At 34.1% G+C, this 21,294-nt stretch overlaps 1 protein-coding gene across 2 annotated transcripts in view; it reads right to left on the reverse strand.

Annotated features, from left to right (window-relative positions):
• EIPR1 (EARP complex and GARP complex interacting protein 1) overlaps nucleotides 1-20,357 on the reverse strand; it is a 224,285-nt gene extending 203,928 nt beyond the window's left edge. Inside the window, exons 1-2 of one of the 2 annotated variants that reach the window (XM_051976046.1) lie at nucleotides 20,155-20,357; nucleotides 830-913 (exon numbers count right to left, since the gene is read on the reverse strand). In XM_051976046.1, coding sequence (XP_051832006.1) covers nucleotides 830-913; nucleotides 20,155-20,196 — 126 coding nt within the window. In that variant the 5' untranslated portion in view covers nucleotides 20,197-20,357. Of the gene's footprint in view, nucleotides 1-829; nucleotides 916-20,154 lie in introns of those variants that run through there. The other variant, XM_051976047.1, reaches the window with a different exon arrangement.
• Between the last annotated feature and the right edge of the window lie 937 nt (nucleotides 20,358-21,294).

Raw genomic sequence — 21,294 nt, forward strand, 5'->3', positions numbered from 1 at the left:
CTTACTAAACTATCTTAGTATATGCTCTTTTCTAAAAGCTAAGTGAAGTTCCTGCCTAATAATCAATGTGAAGCACATTAATATGAACTCATGAAATACTAGAAATCTTAAGCCTGAGGGAAGCAGTATTCATTGCTTTCTGAAGATGGAACTTCTTTTAGAGGAAAGGGAAAAGTGAGTCTGAATCCAGACAATAGTCAACAAACATTTATTAAGCACTTACTATGTGACTGTAGATGAGAAAACTTATTAGAGAAGTAAAGAAAATTAGTCATATAGCTAATAATTAGCACAGCTAATATTTAAACCCATTCTTTATAACACAAAATCAAGTGCTCTTTTAGCTATACCATGTGGTCCCAATTCAAAAAATATATTAAATAATCTGAAACTAAAAATTTAGAAACTGAAATTATTTAAGCCTAAATCAATAAATGATAATAGTGTAAATTAATAATAATACAAGTAATAATAGCATTTTAAATAGCTTAAATAAAAGCTTTTTACAAATATTATTTCATTTTATCCTCACCACAATAATGTAAATTATTGAGTACTATTATGCCTTTTTTACAGATAAGAAAACTGGGGCAGAAAGATGTTAAGTGATGTGCCCAGGGTCACATAGCTAATAAGTATCTGAGATTAATTTGTGCTTAGGTATTAAGTTTTCCTAAATCCAAATCTAAAACATAACTAGTGTTATGTTTTATTCAAATAACTTTAAAAATAAACATTGTCAAATATTATACTGGTAAGACCGAAGCAAAAAATTGATAAAAGAAAAAGCTTATTAATTAACATTCATAGATTTCTCAAAAACAATTACCTGATTATCATATTTAAGAGACTGTGTCCCAACCAAAAATCGAATGGCATCCGTTTCTGCAGTTTGAGGTGTTAAAGCACGGGCCTACAAAGGAAGGGGAAAAAGCAATAAATATTTATAAAATTTGATCCAATACATAAAAACCAAAAAACAAAGTTACAACTCACAACTTTGTATTTGTTATCAAAAGGAGAAAATCCTTTTATATGAAGTTCATTCTCAATTGGGCCTCTTTCAATCTACAGAATGAAAGAAAACCTCAAAAAGCTTATATTCTAATGGGAAAGGCAAATATATGTAGGAAAAATGTAAAGTACCTAAATATAAATATAAAGAAAGTTGTTTAAGTACAAGATAGTTTTGAAGGAAAGGCTCTAGCAATTGGGAGAATATAAAGACAAAAATAAAATAAAACATTGTCATTGTCCTTAAGGAGCTTACATATTATCAGGAAAAACAGCAAATACACATATAAGTATATGAAGTAAATGCAAGATAACTTCAGAGAGAGAAGAAATGAAAAACTAGCACCTAGAGGATCATAAAAGGTCATATATAAGATATCAACATTTGAACTGAGTTTGAAGGGCAGCTCAGATTTGTCAGAGGCAAGAAAAAAGTTCTTTGCAGAAATCTAGAACAGAACAGCCAGTACAAAAACAGTGATGGGAAATAGAGTATCATGTATGAACAACAGCAAGGTCAGTTTGTCTAAACCATGAAGTCCATAAACCAAAGTAATAAGCTATAAGCCTGAAAAGGTGAACTAAAGCTGGATTGTATAGGACTTTAAATGACAGAGGAATTCTTATTTGACCCTAGAAGTAACTAAGAATCACTGGAACCTACCCTAGGAATAACATGGTCAAAGCTATGATTTAGGAATATCACTCTGGCAATTTTGTGGAAGGTAAAATGAAGAAGGAAGAGATTTGAAAGTGGGAGACCAATTATATACCCATCTATATTAATATGTATATATGTATATATGGCTATATATATTTATAGCAAGAGAACACACATATATATAAAGTATCTTCATATATGTGAGTATATATGTGTGTATTGTATGTATTGTGTATCTATGTATATATTGTTCTTTCTTCATTTTCAAAAAGGATAAATAACATCACAAGGTGATGTCTTCTACTAATGCATTGTTGGTGGAGTTGTGAATGAATCCAACTATTCTGGAGAGCAATCTGGAATTATGCCCAAAAAATTATCAAATTGTGCATACCCTTTGATCCAGCAGTGTTTCTATTGGGCTTATATCCCAAAGAAATACTAAAGAAGGGAAAGGGACCTGTATGTGCCAAAATGTTTGTAGCAGCCCTGTTTGTAGTGGCCAGAAACTGGAAAATGAATGGATGCCCATCAATTGGAGAATGGCTGGGTAAATTGTGGTATATGAATGTTATGGAATATTATTGTTCTGTAAGAAATGACCAGCAGGATGAATACAGAGAGGACTGGCGAGACTTACATGAACTGATGCTAAGTGAAATGAGCAGAACCAGGAGATCATTATACACTTCGACAACGATATTGTATGAGGACATATTTTGATGGAAGTGGATTTCTTTGACAAAGAGACCTGAGTTTCAATTGATAAATGACAGACAAAAGCAGCTACACCCAAAGAAAGAACACTGGGAAACGAATGTGAACTATCTGCATTTTTGTTTTTCTTCCCGGGTTATTTATACCTTCTGAATCCAATTCTCCCTATGCAACAAGAGAACTGTTCGGTTCTGCAAACATATATTGTATCTAGGATATACTGCAACATATCCAACATATAAAGGACTGCTTGCCATCTAGGGGAGGGGGTGGAGGGAGGGGAAAAAAAAATCGGAAAAGAAACGAGTGTCAATATAAAGTAATTATTAAATAAAAAATTAAAAAAAAAAAAAAAAGGTGATGTCTTCACTGGGAAGTGAATTGGATGTAAATGAGACAGTTACACAAAGTCATCAGGCTCAATCTATCTTCCTGAATCATCAAAGTCTAATGACAAGACAAAAGTTAAACAATTAGTGGTAGCCCAGGATGCACCAGTGACCTTGTGTCTTTGGTGACTGACCAGTCTCTAAGCACTCCACAACACTTATTAAACTGCCTTCATGGACCCTGAAACAAATTATTCTCATCTGCCCAATTCAGCTTAAGGAAATCTTTACATGCTTAGGGTAGATATCCCCATAACTCAATGAGTTTGGGTACTGTCAGTTACCCTCAACTGTTGTGCCACAGTTCTCTTTTAACTGTCCTGACTCAGTTTCCTCAACTGTTCTGCCTCATACCCTTAGTTGTAAAATCCCCCTCTGGTCCATTAAGACTGAGGACCATTTGCTCTAAGGTTATAAATTGCTAATGTGGGACTCAAGATAAGGGGGAGTTCAGACTTCCTAATTCCTGCTCCTCCTGTCCTCAAGAATTTACACTATCCCTCTAAAATATTCCAAGAGATAAGACTATCCCAGATACCTCATTGACATCTTTACTTCTTTTTATTCAGACATTCTGACTCTGGCTTTTAGTAAGAATTTATGGCCTCCCCCCCATCCTGACAGAACCAAATGGGTCTATGAAGAAGTTTCCCACTTCTGTGTCCCCTTCTTTATCTGTAACTTCCCACTCTCAGTGTTCTGACTCTGCCCCTGGTCTACCCCTGTAGCTGAGCCATGTGGCTATATATGTCATTAAGAACTCACATTCATCACTGGATACTTTGAGATGATAGTCTCATCCAGCCCTGGGACCAACCATGGATCCTTTTGGTCTTAGTCAATTATGCTCTCCAATTAATGAATTATTAAAAACTCTCTAATCTCTCTCCTACCTCAGTTTCTCTGGCATTACACAACCTGCTTAATCTAGTCCACTGTGAAGGTTTTACCAGGGTTTGGCCACTGTGCATGCTACAGTTTCTTAGAGCTACAGAAGAAGGTTGGATAAAGATGAACCCCAAAGGTGGATAAGCAGCCCTAAAAAGGGCTTGGCCTCAAATCAGAGGTACTGGTATTCCTTGAGATCCTATACACTGGGTCCTATAATGTCAAGACCACCAATGACCAGAAAACTGAAATTGTTATCAATATAAAGAATTTAAAAAGTGATATTTTTAAAGGCTATTTGGGGATGCAGAAGAAAACAAATGGAGAGAAAAGCTATTTGTATTGGAGATCATGCTAATAATCAATGAAGCCAATTTTGTTTCAATTTATTTTACCAGAGATAACTATTTTTGGACAAGTATGAAACAAAAATGGTTGAGTAATTAAAACACAAGATAGTGAGTTAAACCAGATGAACTCTAAGGTTTCTTTTATCTTATAGACTGTGATTGGTTAATTTAGTCTATACAGCATAAGTAAATTAAGCTACCCAATTAACATTCAAATATTTTAATATAATCAATGAATTTTAGAACCCTTTTGAGATCACCTAAGCACGCTTATCAATCAATGAGCCAACAAGTACTTGTTAAGTGTATCCTATGTGCCAGGCACTGTTCTGAACTAAGGAAACAAAAACACAATGAAAAATATCTATGGGTGAATAAGTTATATTTTAATGCAGGAGACAAGAAGTACACATAAAATATATGTAGAATAAATAAAAAGATAATAATTCTATATAAGCACAAAGTAATTAAATGAAAGGCAATTTGTAGGGAAGGTCCAAGTATAGCAACTGGATGTTTTATGCTGAATGTTGTGTCCAAGATACATCTTAAAGGAACAAAAGGAATTAACTAATCCTTAAGAAATTTGTCTAAGATTAGATAATTTAACATCAGAGTTAAAAAGTGTAAGAACCAATTAAAGACTATTTGAGCACCTACTATGTGTAAGGTGTTACACAATTAAGATGCTGTTAAAGATACTCTTTCAAGCTGGGCCTTGATTATAGAGCAAGTGATGAAAATCACTAGAGGGTCAGTCTAATGCTTAGCTTCCTAATTTCAGAAGTACACCCACAGATGTACATTCAGACAAATCAAATGACTCTTACCAAACTCAAAAAAGAATGATGTATAATGAACTGATGCTAAGTGAAATGAGCAGAACCAGGAGATCATTATATACCTCAACAATGATACTGTTTGAGGGTGTATTCTGATAGAAGTGGATCTCTTCCATAAAGAGAGCTAATTCAGTTTCAATTGATCAAGGATGGACAGAAGCAGCTACACCCAAAGAAAGAACACTGGGAAATGAATATAAACTGCTTGCATTTTTGTTTTTCTTCCCAGGTTATTTATACCTTCTGAATCCAATTCTCCCTGTGCAACAAGAAAATTGTTCGGTTCTGCACACATATATTGTATCTAGAATATACTGTAACCTACTCAACATGTAAAGGACTGCTTGCCATCTGGGGGAGGGGGTGGAAGGAGGGAGGGGAAAAATCGGAACAGAAGTGAGTACAAGGGATAATGCTGTAAAAAATTACCTTGGCATGGGTTCTGTCAATAAAAAGTTATTTAAAAAATAAAATAAAATAAAATAAGATCATTGCATTTAAAAAAAAAAAAGAATGATGTATAAACAAAAATGTCAATATTTATTCATTTTCAATCTGACATTTACCTAGCAAAAAGAATTATACCAAGTACTCTGCACAAGGCTTTCTTCTCCAATAAAAAAATCTACTCCTAAAATAAAATTATGAAACCAGAAGTTTCAGCAAACAAATTCAGCAAACATTAAGTGCCTACTATTATGCTAGGCACTGGACATACAAAAACAATTTTTTTTAAAGAAAGAAAATGATCATCAAAGAATCTCTCAGTTCTAACTCCAAGGTCTTAAGAGTCCTGTCTTCACAGAGTTTTCCACTCTCTAGATTTGTACTCAGAACGCTTGGATTTGAATCCTAATTCTTATGTTCTGGATGTCCTTTGGCAATTCTGTGGAATGAAGAATAACTAGATGATTTTAAAGCTATGATTTTTTTGTAAGCAGATACAAGAGTATTTTGAGAAAGAGAATGTTATTAAATTACCTTTCTTTGTTTCCTCAGCACTTAGCACAAAGTGTGGAACATATGATGTAATAAATGCTTGTAGTTTGTTTTGTTTGATTAATTGATCAATTGGTAGAGCAGGGGAAAAGGGTGTGTGTGTGTGTGTGTGTGTGTGTGTGTGTGTGTGTACACACACATATATATATAGTTACCTAGATTTTTGAAATATGGAGAGATGTTGACTAAACAATGGTACAACTAGATAGATTCTAATCAGAATTGAAAAATCTGATTCAAAAGAGTATACATTAATAGTTCTATATCAATTATTAAGTTTATATGGTAAGATTCAAATGCTTCTAAATCCAAGACTAGCACTCTTGATATCATAATATACTGTCTCTATAAGGAAGACTATCCTGAAGTCATTTTACTGGCAATTTGATTTATAAAGAGTCAAATAAAGTTCATTTCTTCTTTTATTTAAAAGGGGTAACAAGTACATATATATCACCCTTCATCTTGAAATAGTATTTAAGAGATAACTATCACTTTCTATATTAGAATGTTTCTACTAGAAAGAAATCTTCCTGAGATTTGTGATTTATTTTTATTTTTTTTATTAAAGCTTTATTTTCAAAACATATGCATGGATAATTTTCAACATTCCCCCATGCAAAATCCTGTGTTTCAAATATTCTTCCTCCCTTTCTCCAACCCCTCCCTTAGACATCAAGTAATCTATGTTAATTAAAAATGTGCAATTGTTCTATACATAATTCCACAATTATCATGCTGCACAAGAAAAATCAGATCAAAAAGGGAAAAAAATGAGAAAGAAAACAAAATGCAAGCAAACAACAACAGAAAGGGTGAAAATGCTGTGTTGTGATCCACATTCAGCTCCACAGTCTTCTCTCTGGGTGCAGATGGCTCTCTTCATCACAAGAACACTAGAACTGGCCTGAATTATCTCACTGTTGAAAAGAGCCACTTCCATCAGAATTGATCATAATATAGTCTTATTGTTGCTGTGTATAATGATCTCCGAGTTCTGCTTATTTCACTTAGCATCAGTTCATGTAAGTCTTTCTAGGTCTCTCTGAAATCATCCCGCTGGTAGTTTTTTATAGCACAATAATATTCCATAACATTCATATACCATTAACTTATTCAGCTATTCCCCAACTGATGGGCATCTTGTGATTTATTTTTCCAAGAATAAAATATATTTTTAGGAAAACAGCTGTTTGGGTGAATAATTTTTATGGAAATAAAGCTTCTTTTAACTTTATCAATCTGAATATAGTAGGTATTGGGGAAAGTTCTGTTTACAGTTTGGGGGAAAGTCAGTATAGTTATATACAGTCAATCTCATGGATGAATCAGGCCTTGCTGGGGATTAGACAAAGGGAATAAGCATTTATATTGAGTCTATTATATAATAGGCACTGTACCTATCACTTTATAAATATTATTTCATTTGATCGTTCACAGCAATCTTGTAAGGTAAAAGCCATTGTTATTACCATTTTATAGGTGAGGAAACTGAGGAAAATAGATGAAATGACTTGCTTAAAAATAATGTAGACTTTAATGGACTGTAAGTGAACCTCAGTTCTCATACAACTTAAAAAAAAAATAGACAATAAATCTTGTGCGGGAAAGAGAAAAAGTGTATTTGGCCAAAGAAAGTTATAATGGGGGAAGGTGAGAGAGCAGCTAGGTGGTACAGTGGATAGAACACTGAAGTCAGGAGTTCGAGAGTTCAAAACTGACTTCTGACAATAGCTACATGACTCTGGACCTTTTCTCCCCTATGGAGAAAAGAAGGAAAGGAGGAAGAGAAGGAAGAAATAGAGAAATAGGAGGAGGAAGGAATGAAGAAAGGGAGGAAAGAAAGAAGGGAGGAAGGGAGGAAACCCCAAATACCAAAACTACTGGAATATTATTTATGGTACTTAGAATTGTATAAGTTTAAATTTATTTGGATACCACTCTGGATCTTTATTTGTTTGTAAAATAAGAAGTTTGGACCAGATGAATTCTAAGGCTTCCATAAAATATTGTGATTCTACAATGGGAGTAAAATTACTCTCATTCAATAATCTCTATATAAGACATGGTTGCCACATTTACAAAGCTCACATTCTGTTTAAAGAAATAAGCCATATAGCCATGAAACAGAAAACCATACAAGGCAGCATATGATCAACTGCCAAATCTAGCCAACATAATAATAATTGCTACGATTTAACATTTATCAAAAACCAAGGTTAAATCAAATGCTACATGGAATAGAGGATTAATGCCATCATTACAAAATAAAAGAAAAACAAAAATAGGCAAATTGTACCAATGGTTATTATACTTAAAGAGAAGTGCAATCTTGGAAAAAGAAAGTAACTGAGTTTCTATAACAAATTGGTATTTTTATTTACTGCAACCTAAATCAATTTATGGAGCCATGAATTACATATCTAGAGAAAAATAACAGTATGCATGAGAGAATATTGTCTATACTGTCTTATCTATTTAAGTTAATATAGCTGCCATAATTTTAGAAGAATCACTACTAATTTGTAATGATCTTTCCTCATCTCACACAAATAAAAAAGTCACTTGCTTTAAAAAAAAAAAAAAAATGAAGGAAAGTCATCATTGAAGTGCCCAGGCGAGAGAAAAACAGGGCAACCAAAATAATGAAGTTTTAAGTGTTTACTTCTGGCCAGGACTGATCCCCCAACACCAAGACTGGAGGGGTCAGTAATGAGTGGCCTCAGGGCCACAATTTATAGAAAGAAGAGAGAGACATCAAAATGTTTCTCGATCCATTTGTCATAATAAAGGAATTTGTATTCTAAACATGAGGCAAAAAAAGTTATCACTCTAAGGGGGTCATTCTCACGCAGCAGTAAGCAATATTTCTTTAAAATTATCAGGTTGTCAAGATCTCAGGTCTCTCAGGACAGTACATCTAGTTGTTAAAAATACCATGTGTATTAGGGAGTGAAGAACTAGTAATAAACTTCTAACTACAAAGATTCAAGATTATGTTTCTCACAGTTCCATTTGGGGTGCTTTTCCACTTCAATCATCAGTCTAATGAAGGGTCTTAAGATACTACAGAAGAATGTGCCAAAATGTCTGTGGCAGCCCTGTTTGTAGTGGCTAGAAGCTGGAAAATGAATGGATGCCCATCAATTGGAGACTGATTGAGTAAATTGTGGTATATGAATGATATGGAATATTATTGTTCTGTAAGGAATGACCAACAGGATGAATACAGAGAGGACTGGCGAGACTTACATGAACTGATGCTAAGTGAAATGAGCAGAACCAGGAGATCATTATATATCTCAACAATGATACTGTTTGAAGATGTATTCTGATGGAAGTGGATCTCTTTAATAAAGAGAGCTAATTCAGTTTCAATTGATCAAAGATGGGCAGAAGCAGCTACACCCAAAGAAAGAACACTGGGAGATGAATATAAACTGCTTGCATTTTTATTTTTCCTCCCGGATTATTTATACCTTCTGAATTCAATTCTCCCTGTGCAACAAGAAAACTGTTCGGTTCTGCACATATATATTGTATCCAGGATATACTGTAACTTATTCAACATGTAAAGGATTGCTTGCCATCTGGGGGAGGGGGTGAAGGGAGGGAGGGGAAAAATCGGAACAGAAGTGAATGCAAGGGATAATAAAAATCACCCTGGCATGAGTTCTATCAATAAAAAGTTATTAAAAAAAAAAAAAAAGATACTACAGAAGGGAATATGGCACAGCATAGTGAAAAAATGATAGATCTGGAAGCAGAGAAGTTATTATGGAATCTCAGATCTGCTACTATCTGTGAGAACTTACCTTTCTGCAGCTACAGAATTGGGGATTTTTATTACTGGGTAAAAAAAAAAAAAAGCCCATTCAGTAGGCCTATATCGCTCTTTGTATGTATGACATTGTTAAAGAATATATTACTTTATAGTAACAGTAATAATAGCTAGCATTTATTTAGGGTTCAAAGGTTTACAAAGTGCCTTACTATGTTAACTCATTTGATCTTAACAACAATCCTGTAAAACAGGTATTATTATAATGCTCATTCTTACAAATGAGGAAACAAAGGTTAAGTGTCCTGACTTGAATCTCACAGCTAATAAGTGCTTAAAACAGGATGTGAACTTAAGGTCTTACTAATTCCAAATCCTGTGCTCTTTTAATTATACCACCTAGCTACTTCTCTTTGTATATAACAAAATCTTCCCATTCCTACACTATTCTAGTCCACATCCTTTATAAACCCTACATAGAGGGTCTAATCAACCATACTTTAAAGCTGTTCCTCAAAATCTTCTAATATTTCATCAGAACCAAGTCAGCACTTAGGCTGTCCATCTATGCATATAAAAATGGAGATTTTTTTGTTTTGGGTCGGGTTTGACTTTTTTTTGAATATCCAGTCATTATTATAAAACTTCATGATATCCCAGTCACTTCTTACAACAATATGGTCATGGAGTATCATTGAGTTATAGAAAACAATGGAAATGGAGAATTCAGAATACAAAATTTTGTATGAACTCATCTAAAATGAAGTATGCAGAATCTAGAAAACAATATGCAAAACGACTATAAAGTACATATAAAATCAACACTAAAGGACAGATAAACTCTATAATGACTGACCTCAGCCTCAGAAAAAAGATGATGAAACAGATTTCCTTTTCTCAATAAAAATGGTGGGGAGGGGACTAAAGGGATCAGATGTGGTCACTATGCTCATTTTTTTTTTCCTTATTTGTTTTTCTTTGTAATGAAGAGGGTTCAAAATAGCAAAGATTGAGAGCCATAAGGGACCTCTGAAGTAACCAAATTTAACCACTTTCTTTTACAAGTACATAAAGGTCCAGAAAGATTAAAGGACTTTCAGGCAAGGTTACAGGACTAATATATCTCAAGCAGGATTCAAATCCAGGCTTCCTGACTACAAATCTAATGTTCTATCTACTATATCAAACTTCAAAGAGAAGAAGGCATAGATTAAATTTTTGGAGAAATTGTATGATGACTGACAAGATGAGCCCTACATAAAGGAGAAAACAAACTTTGTTCTGTTACTGTTTATTATAGTGTCCCAAATTTCATTCAAAATAGATTCTTCATGGAACCTAAATATAGAGTCCTGACATTCTATTTGTCAAGAGTTAAAAACTATAGATACAGATATTAAAGTGTCAGATTAGCAGGGAAAAATGATTAGTAAATTATCCAAAAGTTATGATTCTACTTCATCTATGAAGGATAATTATGTATTTGTTCATTTAAGATCCCTCATACCTTGATTATAAGTATTGACCTGGCTTAGATATCTATTATGAAATTGAAGCAACCCATAAAGAAGGCAAAAATATTACATTTAATGATGAGCTTTAATGATTGAATAACAATATTTAAATTTTAAAACAGGTTTTTTCAAACCACATTACTGTTATACTTTATCACCTACTTCCTCCAAAACACATTTTATAATCTTCCAGTTCTGTGACTTTGTTCCTAAAAGTTTCCTACTCTATGTAGGGCTTTGTATAACAATCATTTCTCATTATCAGCCCCAAAACCTATGGTTATATTCTGCGCACAGCAGGCACTTATTATATGTTTATTTAATAAAATAATTAATTGTGACCAACATTCTAATAAAATTTGTTCTGGCCTGCCCATGAGGTATGTAGATTGAATTTGGTACTACAAACCTAGAAAGCTTGTACTATAAATCATTAAAAAAAAAAAATCACAGAAGATTATCAGATTAACATTTTCCTATAACATTTGAAGGCTATGGTTCTCACATGTAATTTTCCCCAAAAAGAATTCACAAATCATAATACGGACAGGAAAGATCAAGTCGCAGAAATCCTTTAAGGATCTTAGTAAGATCATAGAATCATGGATTTAGAACTGGTAAGAAATTTTAGCAGCTATCAGATCCAACTCCCTCATTTTATAAGTGAGAGAACGGAGATCCAAAGAGGTTAGGTGATTTGCTCAGGGTCACACATATGAGGTAGGATATAAACTTGTCTTAACTGCAAATCTAATACTCAATTTACCACAGCACAAAGATCAAATTAAGAATCAGAGTTTTAACATTTGTAAAACTGGTCCTAAAATCAATGCTAAAGAATGCTACTAACCTCCTAACAGAGAAGTTATAGAATAAATATGTAGGTTCAGACATTTTTAAACATGATCAATAAGGTCTTTGTATTGCTTGACACTCCATATGTGTAAAAAAGATTTTGTTTTTTATTCTTTTTTCCCTCTAGGGAAGGAGAGAGGAAGAAAAAATGCTCATTAATTGAAAAAAAAAATTTTTTTTAATGTTTCTTAGATGCTTTTTTTTTTAAATTGATATGTCCTTTCCATAAATAGAAAGAAAAACTAAGGCCTAAATCTTGAGTAAGTTATCCAAAAAATGAACTGTTCCAGGAAAGGCACATTTTTAATCTTATAAACAACAATTTTCTACAAGGCTTTACATTTTTATATACTTTTTTTAATGAACATTATATTTGATCCCTAAAACTCTAAAGAAGGTAATTTAAAGTGAAATATTTAGGAATTCAATTTAATCCAACAAGCATTTATTCAAGGCTACTTAATAAGAAAGGCAAATTACTACATGATTCTTGCCCTCAAGAAGTTTACAACCTAGTTAGAGAACATTTCACTGGCATGCATAAAAATAACTATAATATAAAATAAAATCTAAGTACACAACTGAGGTAGGAAAGAAAGTTTATTAGAAAAAGTCTACCTACTTCTGAGCAAAAATAAATTTGGGCAGTATAATATTTATAAAGACAAGCAAAATGCTTTTTTCTTCCAAGTTGGAAAATTAAGGACAGAGAATATGAGATCATTAAGCACTCAAAATGTGCTAGGCACTCTCCTAGTCACTGAGTATACAAAGACAAAAATTAAAGTCTCTACTCTCAAAGAGCTTACATTCTAATGCACATAAATAATTATATATAAAACTAAATACAAAGCAAATACAAGCCAACCTTGGCTAGGAGAAGAAAAGAAAAAAGATTGGGGGAAATAAATTGAGGAGTGGAGGTAGAAGACAACTCCAGAAACAAGAAAGACCTCATACAGAAGGCATCACTTCAATCTTGAAGGAAATCAAAAATTCTGAGAGCTAATTCAGTTTCAGTTGATCAAAGATGGGCAGAAGCAGCTACACCCAAAGAAAGAACACAGGGAGATGAATATAAACTGCTTGCATTTTTGTTTTTCTTCCCAGATTATTTATACCTTCTGAATTCAATTCTCCCTGTGCAACAAGAAAACTGTTCGGTTCTGCACACGTATCCAGGATATACTGTAATCTATTCAACATGTAAAGGATTGCTTGCCATCTGAGGGAGGGGGTGGAGGGAGGGAGGGGAAAAATCGGAACAGAAGTGAATGCAAGGGATAATGTTGTAAAAAATTACCCTGGCATGAGTTCTATCAATAAAAAGTTATTTTAAAAAAAAAATCAAAAATTCTAAGATACAGAAAGTAAGGAGGTCTAAGAATATTCAAGACAAGAAATATGGCCAGTACAGGACACAGATCCTAAACATAGTTTAGTGATTCTGATACACCAAAAAAGTCCAAATAGAACATAGAATGCATGAAAGGGAATAACATATAAGGGATGCATCCAGGTTCTGGTGTACATTAATTAAAACCAACTAAGCTTATACTTGATCCTAGAAACAACTGGAACCTACTAAAGATTATTGAATGGGACAATATAGTCAAATAATGCCCTTTAGGAAAATAATTTTGGCTACTGAGTAGATGTACTGAGATGAAGAGACTTGAAGCAGACAGAGTAATGAGAAGAGCAATACAACAATAGTATAGATTCTCATTATCTTTTCCCATAGAACAATATTCCAACATAATATACCACAATTTATTCAGTCATTTTTCAATAGATGAATATTCCTCCAATTTCCAATTCTTTACTTGAGAGCTGTTATAAATATTTTTGTACACAGAGGTCCTTTTCCTTTTTTTAATATATATGCCCTTTAGGCATAGTTCATGTCTTGTGACCCATATCACAACCAATGTCAACCCATGTCTTCCACTATCCTCTAAAAGCTAGTAAGATGGTATATAATGAAAAAAATCTTGGATTAGAAGTCATCGAATTTGTCTGTAGTCACAATCTTGGTAAATAAAATGAACATTCTTTTAAAGGCACTGGTGAATCATTCAATATGGGTATAGAAATCTATCTTACCTTAGAGGAAAGTAGAAGGGGAAGAGGATATGAGAAAGGGGAAGAGTGATAAAAGAGAGGGCATTTGAGGAGAGTCAGGGTAAAAGGATAGAGAGAATAGAATAAACGAAGGGAAATACAGTTAATAGTAATTGTAAAAAAGATTTTTGAAGTTTCTCTGATAAAGGCCTCATTTCTCAAATGTATAGGGAACTGAATCAAATTTATTTATTTATTTATTTTATTATAGCTTTTTATTTACAAGACATATGCATGGGTAATTTTTCAGCATTGACCCTTGCAAAACCTTCTGTTCCAACTTTTCCCCTCCTTTTCCCTACTCCCTCCCCTAAACGGCAGGTAGACCAGTACATGTTAAATATGTTGAAGTATATGTTAAATACAATATATGTGTACATATTTATACAGTTATCTTGTGTACAAGAGAAATCGGATTTAGAAATAAGGTAAAAATAACCTGAGAAGGAAAACAAAAATGCAAGCGAAAAAAAACAGAAGGAGTGGAAATGCTATGTAGCGGTCTACACTCAATTCTTATAGTTCTTTTGCTAGGTGTAGCTGGTTCTTTTCATTATTGAACAATTGGAATTGATTTAGTTCATCTCGTTGAAGAAAGCCACGTCCACCAGAATTGATCATCATATAATATTACTGTTGAAGTGTATAATGATCTCCTGGTTCTGCTTATTTCACTCACCATCAGTTCATGTAAGTCTCTCCAGGCCTTTCTGAAATTATCCTGCTGGTTGTTTCTTACAAAACAATAATATTCCATAACATTCATATACCACCGCTATTCTCCAATTGATGGGCATCCATTCAGTTTCCAGTCAAATTTATTTTTTATAAAAGTCATTCCCCAATTGATAAACAATCAAAGGATATGAACTATGTCCAAAGAGTTATAAAATCATGCATATCCTTTGACCCAACAATACCACTAAACATAAACCCCAAAAAAGATTAAAAAAAAAAAAAAAGGAAAAAGACCTTTATGTACAAAAATACTTATAGCAGCTCTCTTCTCAGGCAAAGAATTGGAAATTGAAGGGATGCCCATCAATTGGGGAATGGCTGAATAAACTATGGTGTGTGATTATGTTAGAATATTATTGTTCCATGGGAAATGATAAGCAGGATGCTCTCAGGAAAACCTGGAAATTCCTCCATGAACTCAAACAAAATGAAATATATTGTGCACAAAGAAAATCAATGTTGTGGAATGATCAGCTAGTTAAGATTTATCTATTATCAGCAATATAAGGATCCAACACTATTCTGAAGAACTTATAATAAAACATTCTATCCATACCTAGAAAAAGAACTGGTTGTGTCTGAATACAGATTGAAGCATACAATTTTTTTCTTGAGGATTTTTTTTGGGGGGGAGGTGTCTTCTTTCACATGACTTTTGTGGAAATGTTTTGCATAATGTCACATATGCCTTCTCAATATGGAGTGGAGGTACAAAGGAAAGGAGAGAATCTGGAACTGAAAAGATTTAAAAACAAATGTAAAAAAATTGTTTTACACATACCTGGGGAAAATCAAAATAAATGAATAAATGAATGAAAGCACTAGTGAATTTATGATAGCCTATCATCATGCATTTAGGCAAATCATTAATCTTCCCAGTGGCTCAATTTCTTCACTTCTAAAATGACAGCATTAGTTTGGATGACCTTCAAGATTTCTCCCAACTCTAAAACATTAAAGTAAAATTTTTCTAGTGCCCAAAATCTATATTTTTCCTCAAATCCTGATCTTTAATTATAAAACACATAGTAACATAACTTAACTTGTTCTATTCTCTAATTCAAAGGCATAAGTCTTTTCTCCCCAATTACATTGTAAATTCCTCAAGAGCAGGAACTGTTTCTGAATCAGTATTTCATAAATACTTGCTAGTTAACAGATTGATATAATCAAAAAGGCTAAGAGAGTAGAGGTCACAGGAAGAGGAAAACTGCTTTCATCTTCCTTTTACATCTCCTTAACATATTTCCCTCCCCCAACACTGTCAATCTGAACATTGCTATACGTAGTTAACTAGGGGTTTACTTTATATTAACTTTATAAAATTGGTATATATTTATATGTGTACATGTTACTCACATTCACCACCCATACCCATAGAATAAAAGTTCCTTAAAGGCAAATTCTTTTTATTTGTGCTTGTATCTACCACCTTTTACCCATCATCTACCACTATTCCCAACACTTTATAAATGCTTGCTAGTTGATTTAAGCCATAAGGAAAACAAATTTAAAAAGTTTGATAATCACTCATAGGAGGAAGGCAGAGCAAGAAATGTTTAAGAGGTGAGAGGATTATATGAGATCAACTTAGGACTGATCTGGTACTGGTTTTGACTTGGAACAAACTCAAACTGTGGAATAAAAACAAACAAACAAACAACAACAAAAAAAAAAAAAAAAAAAAAAAGAAGTCACACTAACTTGCTGATTCTCAAACCAAATCTCAGCTTTATTTTAGAGAAACAACAACAAAAAAAAAGAATTTCTTTTAATTTCTAACAAAAGAGTTTGAGCTGGAATCAAATCCACATATTTTCTAAAACCACAGAACCAATACAAAACAGGATTAACAAAATAGTCTATTAATCTAACTAATATTTCATTTGGTTAAGGGGCCTTGGGGAACTGATACCAAAATCTACAATGAGTTTATTTTCTCATCAAACTCTATTACTTATGACAATCCTAGAAAATATTTACATTAATTAAATAAACACAAAAGGCATTTATCCAAGATGATCACAACAAATATGCAATATTACTAAACTAATAATTATGTTCATCATATATTTGTATTTACTATTTACAATTTGTCTTCTGCCATCTTCATCATAAAAACTCAAGGCCCTGGCTCAGTACTTTAAAGACAGAAGCAGCATCCTTAAATTTAAGGAAATTCTTCAAGGTCACTAATCATGCCAAATCATAAAGGGATAAACTTTTTTGATTGACAGCACAGGGGAAAAAGAAAGAGTAGAAGTTGCATAAAGACAAATATCAACTTGACATCAGAAAAATGTCTAGAATTTAGAACCATCTAAAAGTTGAGTGGGTTGCCTTTGAAGGTTGTAGGTTCCTTCTCATTGGAGGTGCTCAAGAAAAAGATGGATTACCACTTGTCAGGAATGTCATGGAGGAAATTCAACTCTAAGTTTGGGATCTATTAAAATGTTTCTTAAGTCCTTTCAGTCCTCTGAGATTCCATGAAAGTCAAAGCCCTTATTTTAATCCTCATCCTTGACTTTTCATCATATTGTATTGTGAACTATCTCTTCCTGTGGAAAACTTTTTCCTCCTTTGATTTCTATAATACCATATTTTCATTGTTAGCTTTTGATTCAAGTAAATGCTTCTTTTCTGTTTTTACCACTGTTTCCTCATTATCTTTCTGCCTTTTAAACGTAAGTATTGTCCAAGATTCTGTTCTTGCCTCTTTCTTCCTTGTTGTTTCCATAGATAGTCTTATTTAAACTGAAATCTTCAATTACCACATACTTGATGAATTCCAAATCAGTTTTTCCACACTTGAGGCTCATCCTCACAATTCCAAGTCACCATTTCTTAAGTCTTGATCATTATTTTCATCTTGAAGCCCTAATGACAACTCAAACTCAAGATATAAATACATCAGGAAATTGAATTTCATGATTAATCTATATTCTCCCACTTCCCCAAATAAAGAATAAAATACCGGTCATGCTTTATAAAATAAACATATATACTACCAGAAAATTCGATTAAAAAGGATAAAAAAAAAGAGTTGTCAAGTTTTGGAGTGATGCAATGTGAATGCATGGAACAAAGCCTTGAAGGAGTATTCCAAACAAATGAGAAAAAAACTAAATCATTACAATTAGCCAGTCATAATTCATTAGGAAATACTATGTGCCAAGCACTGTGGTAGACACTGGAAATACAAAAACAAAAATGAAACAGCACTTGAGCTCAAGAAGCTTACATTCTATTGGGAAAGTCAATATGTATCATATAATCATAAACATGAGCACGTTCATACAGAGTAAATAAAATGTAGAAGTTTTAGGAGGAAGGATAGCAGCTGGGTGAAATCAGGGAAGTCTTCATGTAGAAGATGTTGTCTGAGATGAATCTTGAAGGAAATAAAAGACTTTAAAAGGCAAAAAAGAGAAAAAAGAAATTCATTCCAGGCATGGTGGGGTGACCAAAGTAGACCCAGAAACTGGAGATGGGAAATGGAGTATCATAAAGGCCAGTTTAGCTAGATCATAAATTGAAGGAAGGTAGTAATGTTGGAAAGAAAAGCTGGAAGCCAAGTTATGAAAGGCTTTAAATACCAAACAGAGGAGTTAATCTTGAAAGCAATATAACTACTTGAGTTTACTGAAGGGTAATAACATTTTTAGACCCTAGCTTAAGAAAAATTGAGAGGCTCATAGAAGGCGGGATGGACTGGAGAAGAGTCTTGAAACATGAAGACTAATTAAAAGGCTATTTCAACTGTCCAGGCAAGTGATGATGAGGGATTGATCTAAGGCAGTGACAGTGTAAGTAATAAGAAGTTGTCAAAAATATCATGTTCCACAAGTACAAAACATGCTGGAAGAGAACTAAGAAACTCTAGTTCTGAGAGCAATGAGAGTTTAAAGAAAAAGGGTTCAAAAAAAAGTGGTAGTAATAATAGCTGACATGTATATATTATATTGCTTTAAGGCTTATAAAATATATACATAGAATATACATAGGATGCAATGTGAATGCATATACATATATATTTATTTTATTTTTTTTGCTAAGGCAATTGGAGTTAAGTGACTTGCCCAGAGTCACACAACTAGGAAGTGTTAAGTGTCTGAGGCCAGATTTGAATTCAGGTCCTCCTGACTTCAGGACTGATCCTCTATCCACTGAGCCACCTAGCTTCATATACATAGGACCTCAATTTTAATCCTCATAACAGCATTATGAAGCAGACTGACGAACAACATGAGGTAGATTGGGTATATGATTTGTATTTTTTAAATTAAAAAACTGAAAATCAGAGACATTAAATAACTTGTCTGTGGACTCTCAAATATTAAACATCAAAGATAAAATGTGAATTTTGTACACACTTTATATCCAGCATGCTTTCTACTATCCTATGAAGCTGTTGCAGAGAAATCAAGCAGTATGAAAATTGAGATAACACCACTGGATTGTAGCTGTGTGGAAATTTCGGCAAGATACTTCACATATTTGAGACAATTTGTTATAATTGAGAGAAAGTGGGTCTTTAAGCCTGGAATACCTGGGTACACATACATACATACTGTGTGATCCTGAGCAAGAAACTTAACCTTTCCCTGCTCTACACAATATTGCAGAGGAAATACCAACCTATACTGTTGAAAGGAGTTTTCTCATCTGGGAATCCCCTAACTCATCAAAATCGTTCTTATCCCTAGTAACACAATAGCTAGTACAGTTGAATACTGGTCTTCAGTTAAATTGGGGTTCAAATCACAGTTCTGCCATCTATTATCTGTGAAAAAGGGCAATTGATTTGAAAAAGGGCAAATCACTTAAAACCTCTGGACCTCAATTTCCTTATATGTAAAATGAGTAAGGTGGGCTAGATAACTTCTAATGACCCAGGTTTAGTTCTAGGATTCTATCTCATAGCACTGTAGCGAGAAAAGCATTTACAAACATTAAGGAGCAATGGAAAGGGGAACAATTATGATTACCATCATCATTATTATTAGGAGAAGAGGCTGTTGTCACTTTAAGTCTCAGTTTCCCAATTTATAAAATGAAAATGGGAGCGTAGTGGGGGAGGTTGAAGTAGATAGTCCCTAAGATTCTTCCAGTTTGTGCAAACAGATATCTGAATATCTGATTCCTTCGTTCTGGAAGCAGGTGGGACTGTAGTCCAGAATGACCTCCAGTCCTTTCCCAATTATCTCGGGCGATCCACCTCGCCTGTCACTTGTACTGGACATGACCTGCCTTCCCTCCAAACTCGCTTCTAAATGACTCACCTGAAATTCCAGCCCATAGATCACCGGTGCATCGTCCTCCATGGCCCTTCTGATCAGGACACCTGCGGCCGATCCTCAGGGTTCCTCAAGCTACGTCAAGACGTTCCTGGAGAGTCATTCGTCCCAGTTCATTCCCTTCCCAGCTTTCTACCCACCTTAGGCAAAGAAATCGCCCGCACTGGGCTAATTTTGGTCCTCGTCGGTTTCCGTTGCCTCTCACTTCCGGTATAGTCAATGTGCGGCGTTTCCATGGCTTCCTAGCGGCAGCCAATAAGAGGCCTGAATACTGTGCGCGTGCGTTCACGTATACGTAAATGCGCGCGTGCGCCTTCTGGTTCCATAACCTGTTGCTGAGGCAGTCGTCTGCACTGACTCATTCATTCATTCATTACTTCAATAAGCATTTGTTCAGCGTCTGCTGGATGCTAGACTATGTGTTAAGCTCTTGGGATATAAAAAGAGACGAAAAACAAGTCCCTGCCCTCAAGAATCTTATAATCTAATGGGAGAAATAACATGCAAACAAATAAATATAAAACAATCTATAGAACAAATAATTATCTGGGGCAGAGTACTGAAATTAAGACTTCCTGTAAAGATGGGATTTTAGTTTGGGACTTAAAGGAAACCAGGGAGATCAGTAGTCAAGATTGTGGAAGGGAGAGCATTCTTAGGCAGCCAGAAAAATCGCCCCCGAACCCAGAGATGAATTGTTTCAGTGGAACAGTCAAAAGAAAAAGACCAAAAAACGCTGAAAAGGTAGGAAGGGATTAATCCGGTTATTGAGGACTTTGAATGCCAACAAGATCATTTTGTAGTTGATTCTAAAGACAACAGGGAGACTGGAATTTATTGGAGAGGGGAAAGAGAGTTGGTGATACTATCAAATCTCCACATTGGAAACTCCCTTTAGGAGCTGAATGGAGAATGAATTGGAGTGAGATGAGACTAAAGTCAGTCGGACCCACCCCCAAGCCATAGCAACAGTTGAGATGTAAGGTGATAAGGGTCTGAACCAGAATGGTGTCAGTTTATCAGGGGAGTGAGGAGAGCATATTGGAGAGATGTTGCAAAAGTTAAATTAACAGGCTATGGCAATAGGCTGGACCTGAGAGAAGAGAGATAGTGAGATATTCAAGA

Source organism: Antechinus flavipes, chromosome 2 (genome assembly GCF_016432865.1).
Source record: "Antechinus flavipes isolate AdamAnt ecotype Samford, QLD, Australia chromosome 2, AdamAnt_v2, whole genome shotgun sequence".
NCBI classification, from domain to species: domain Eukaryota; kingdom Metazoa; phylum Chordata; class Mammalia; order Dasyuromorphia; family Dasyuridae; genus Antechinus; species Antechinus flavipes.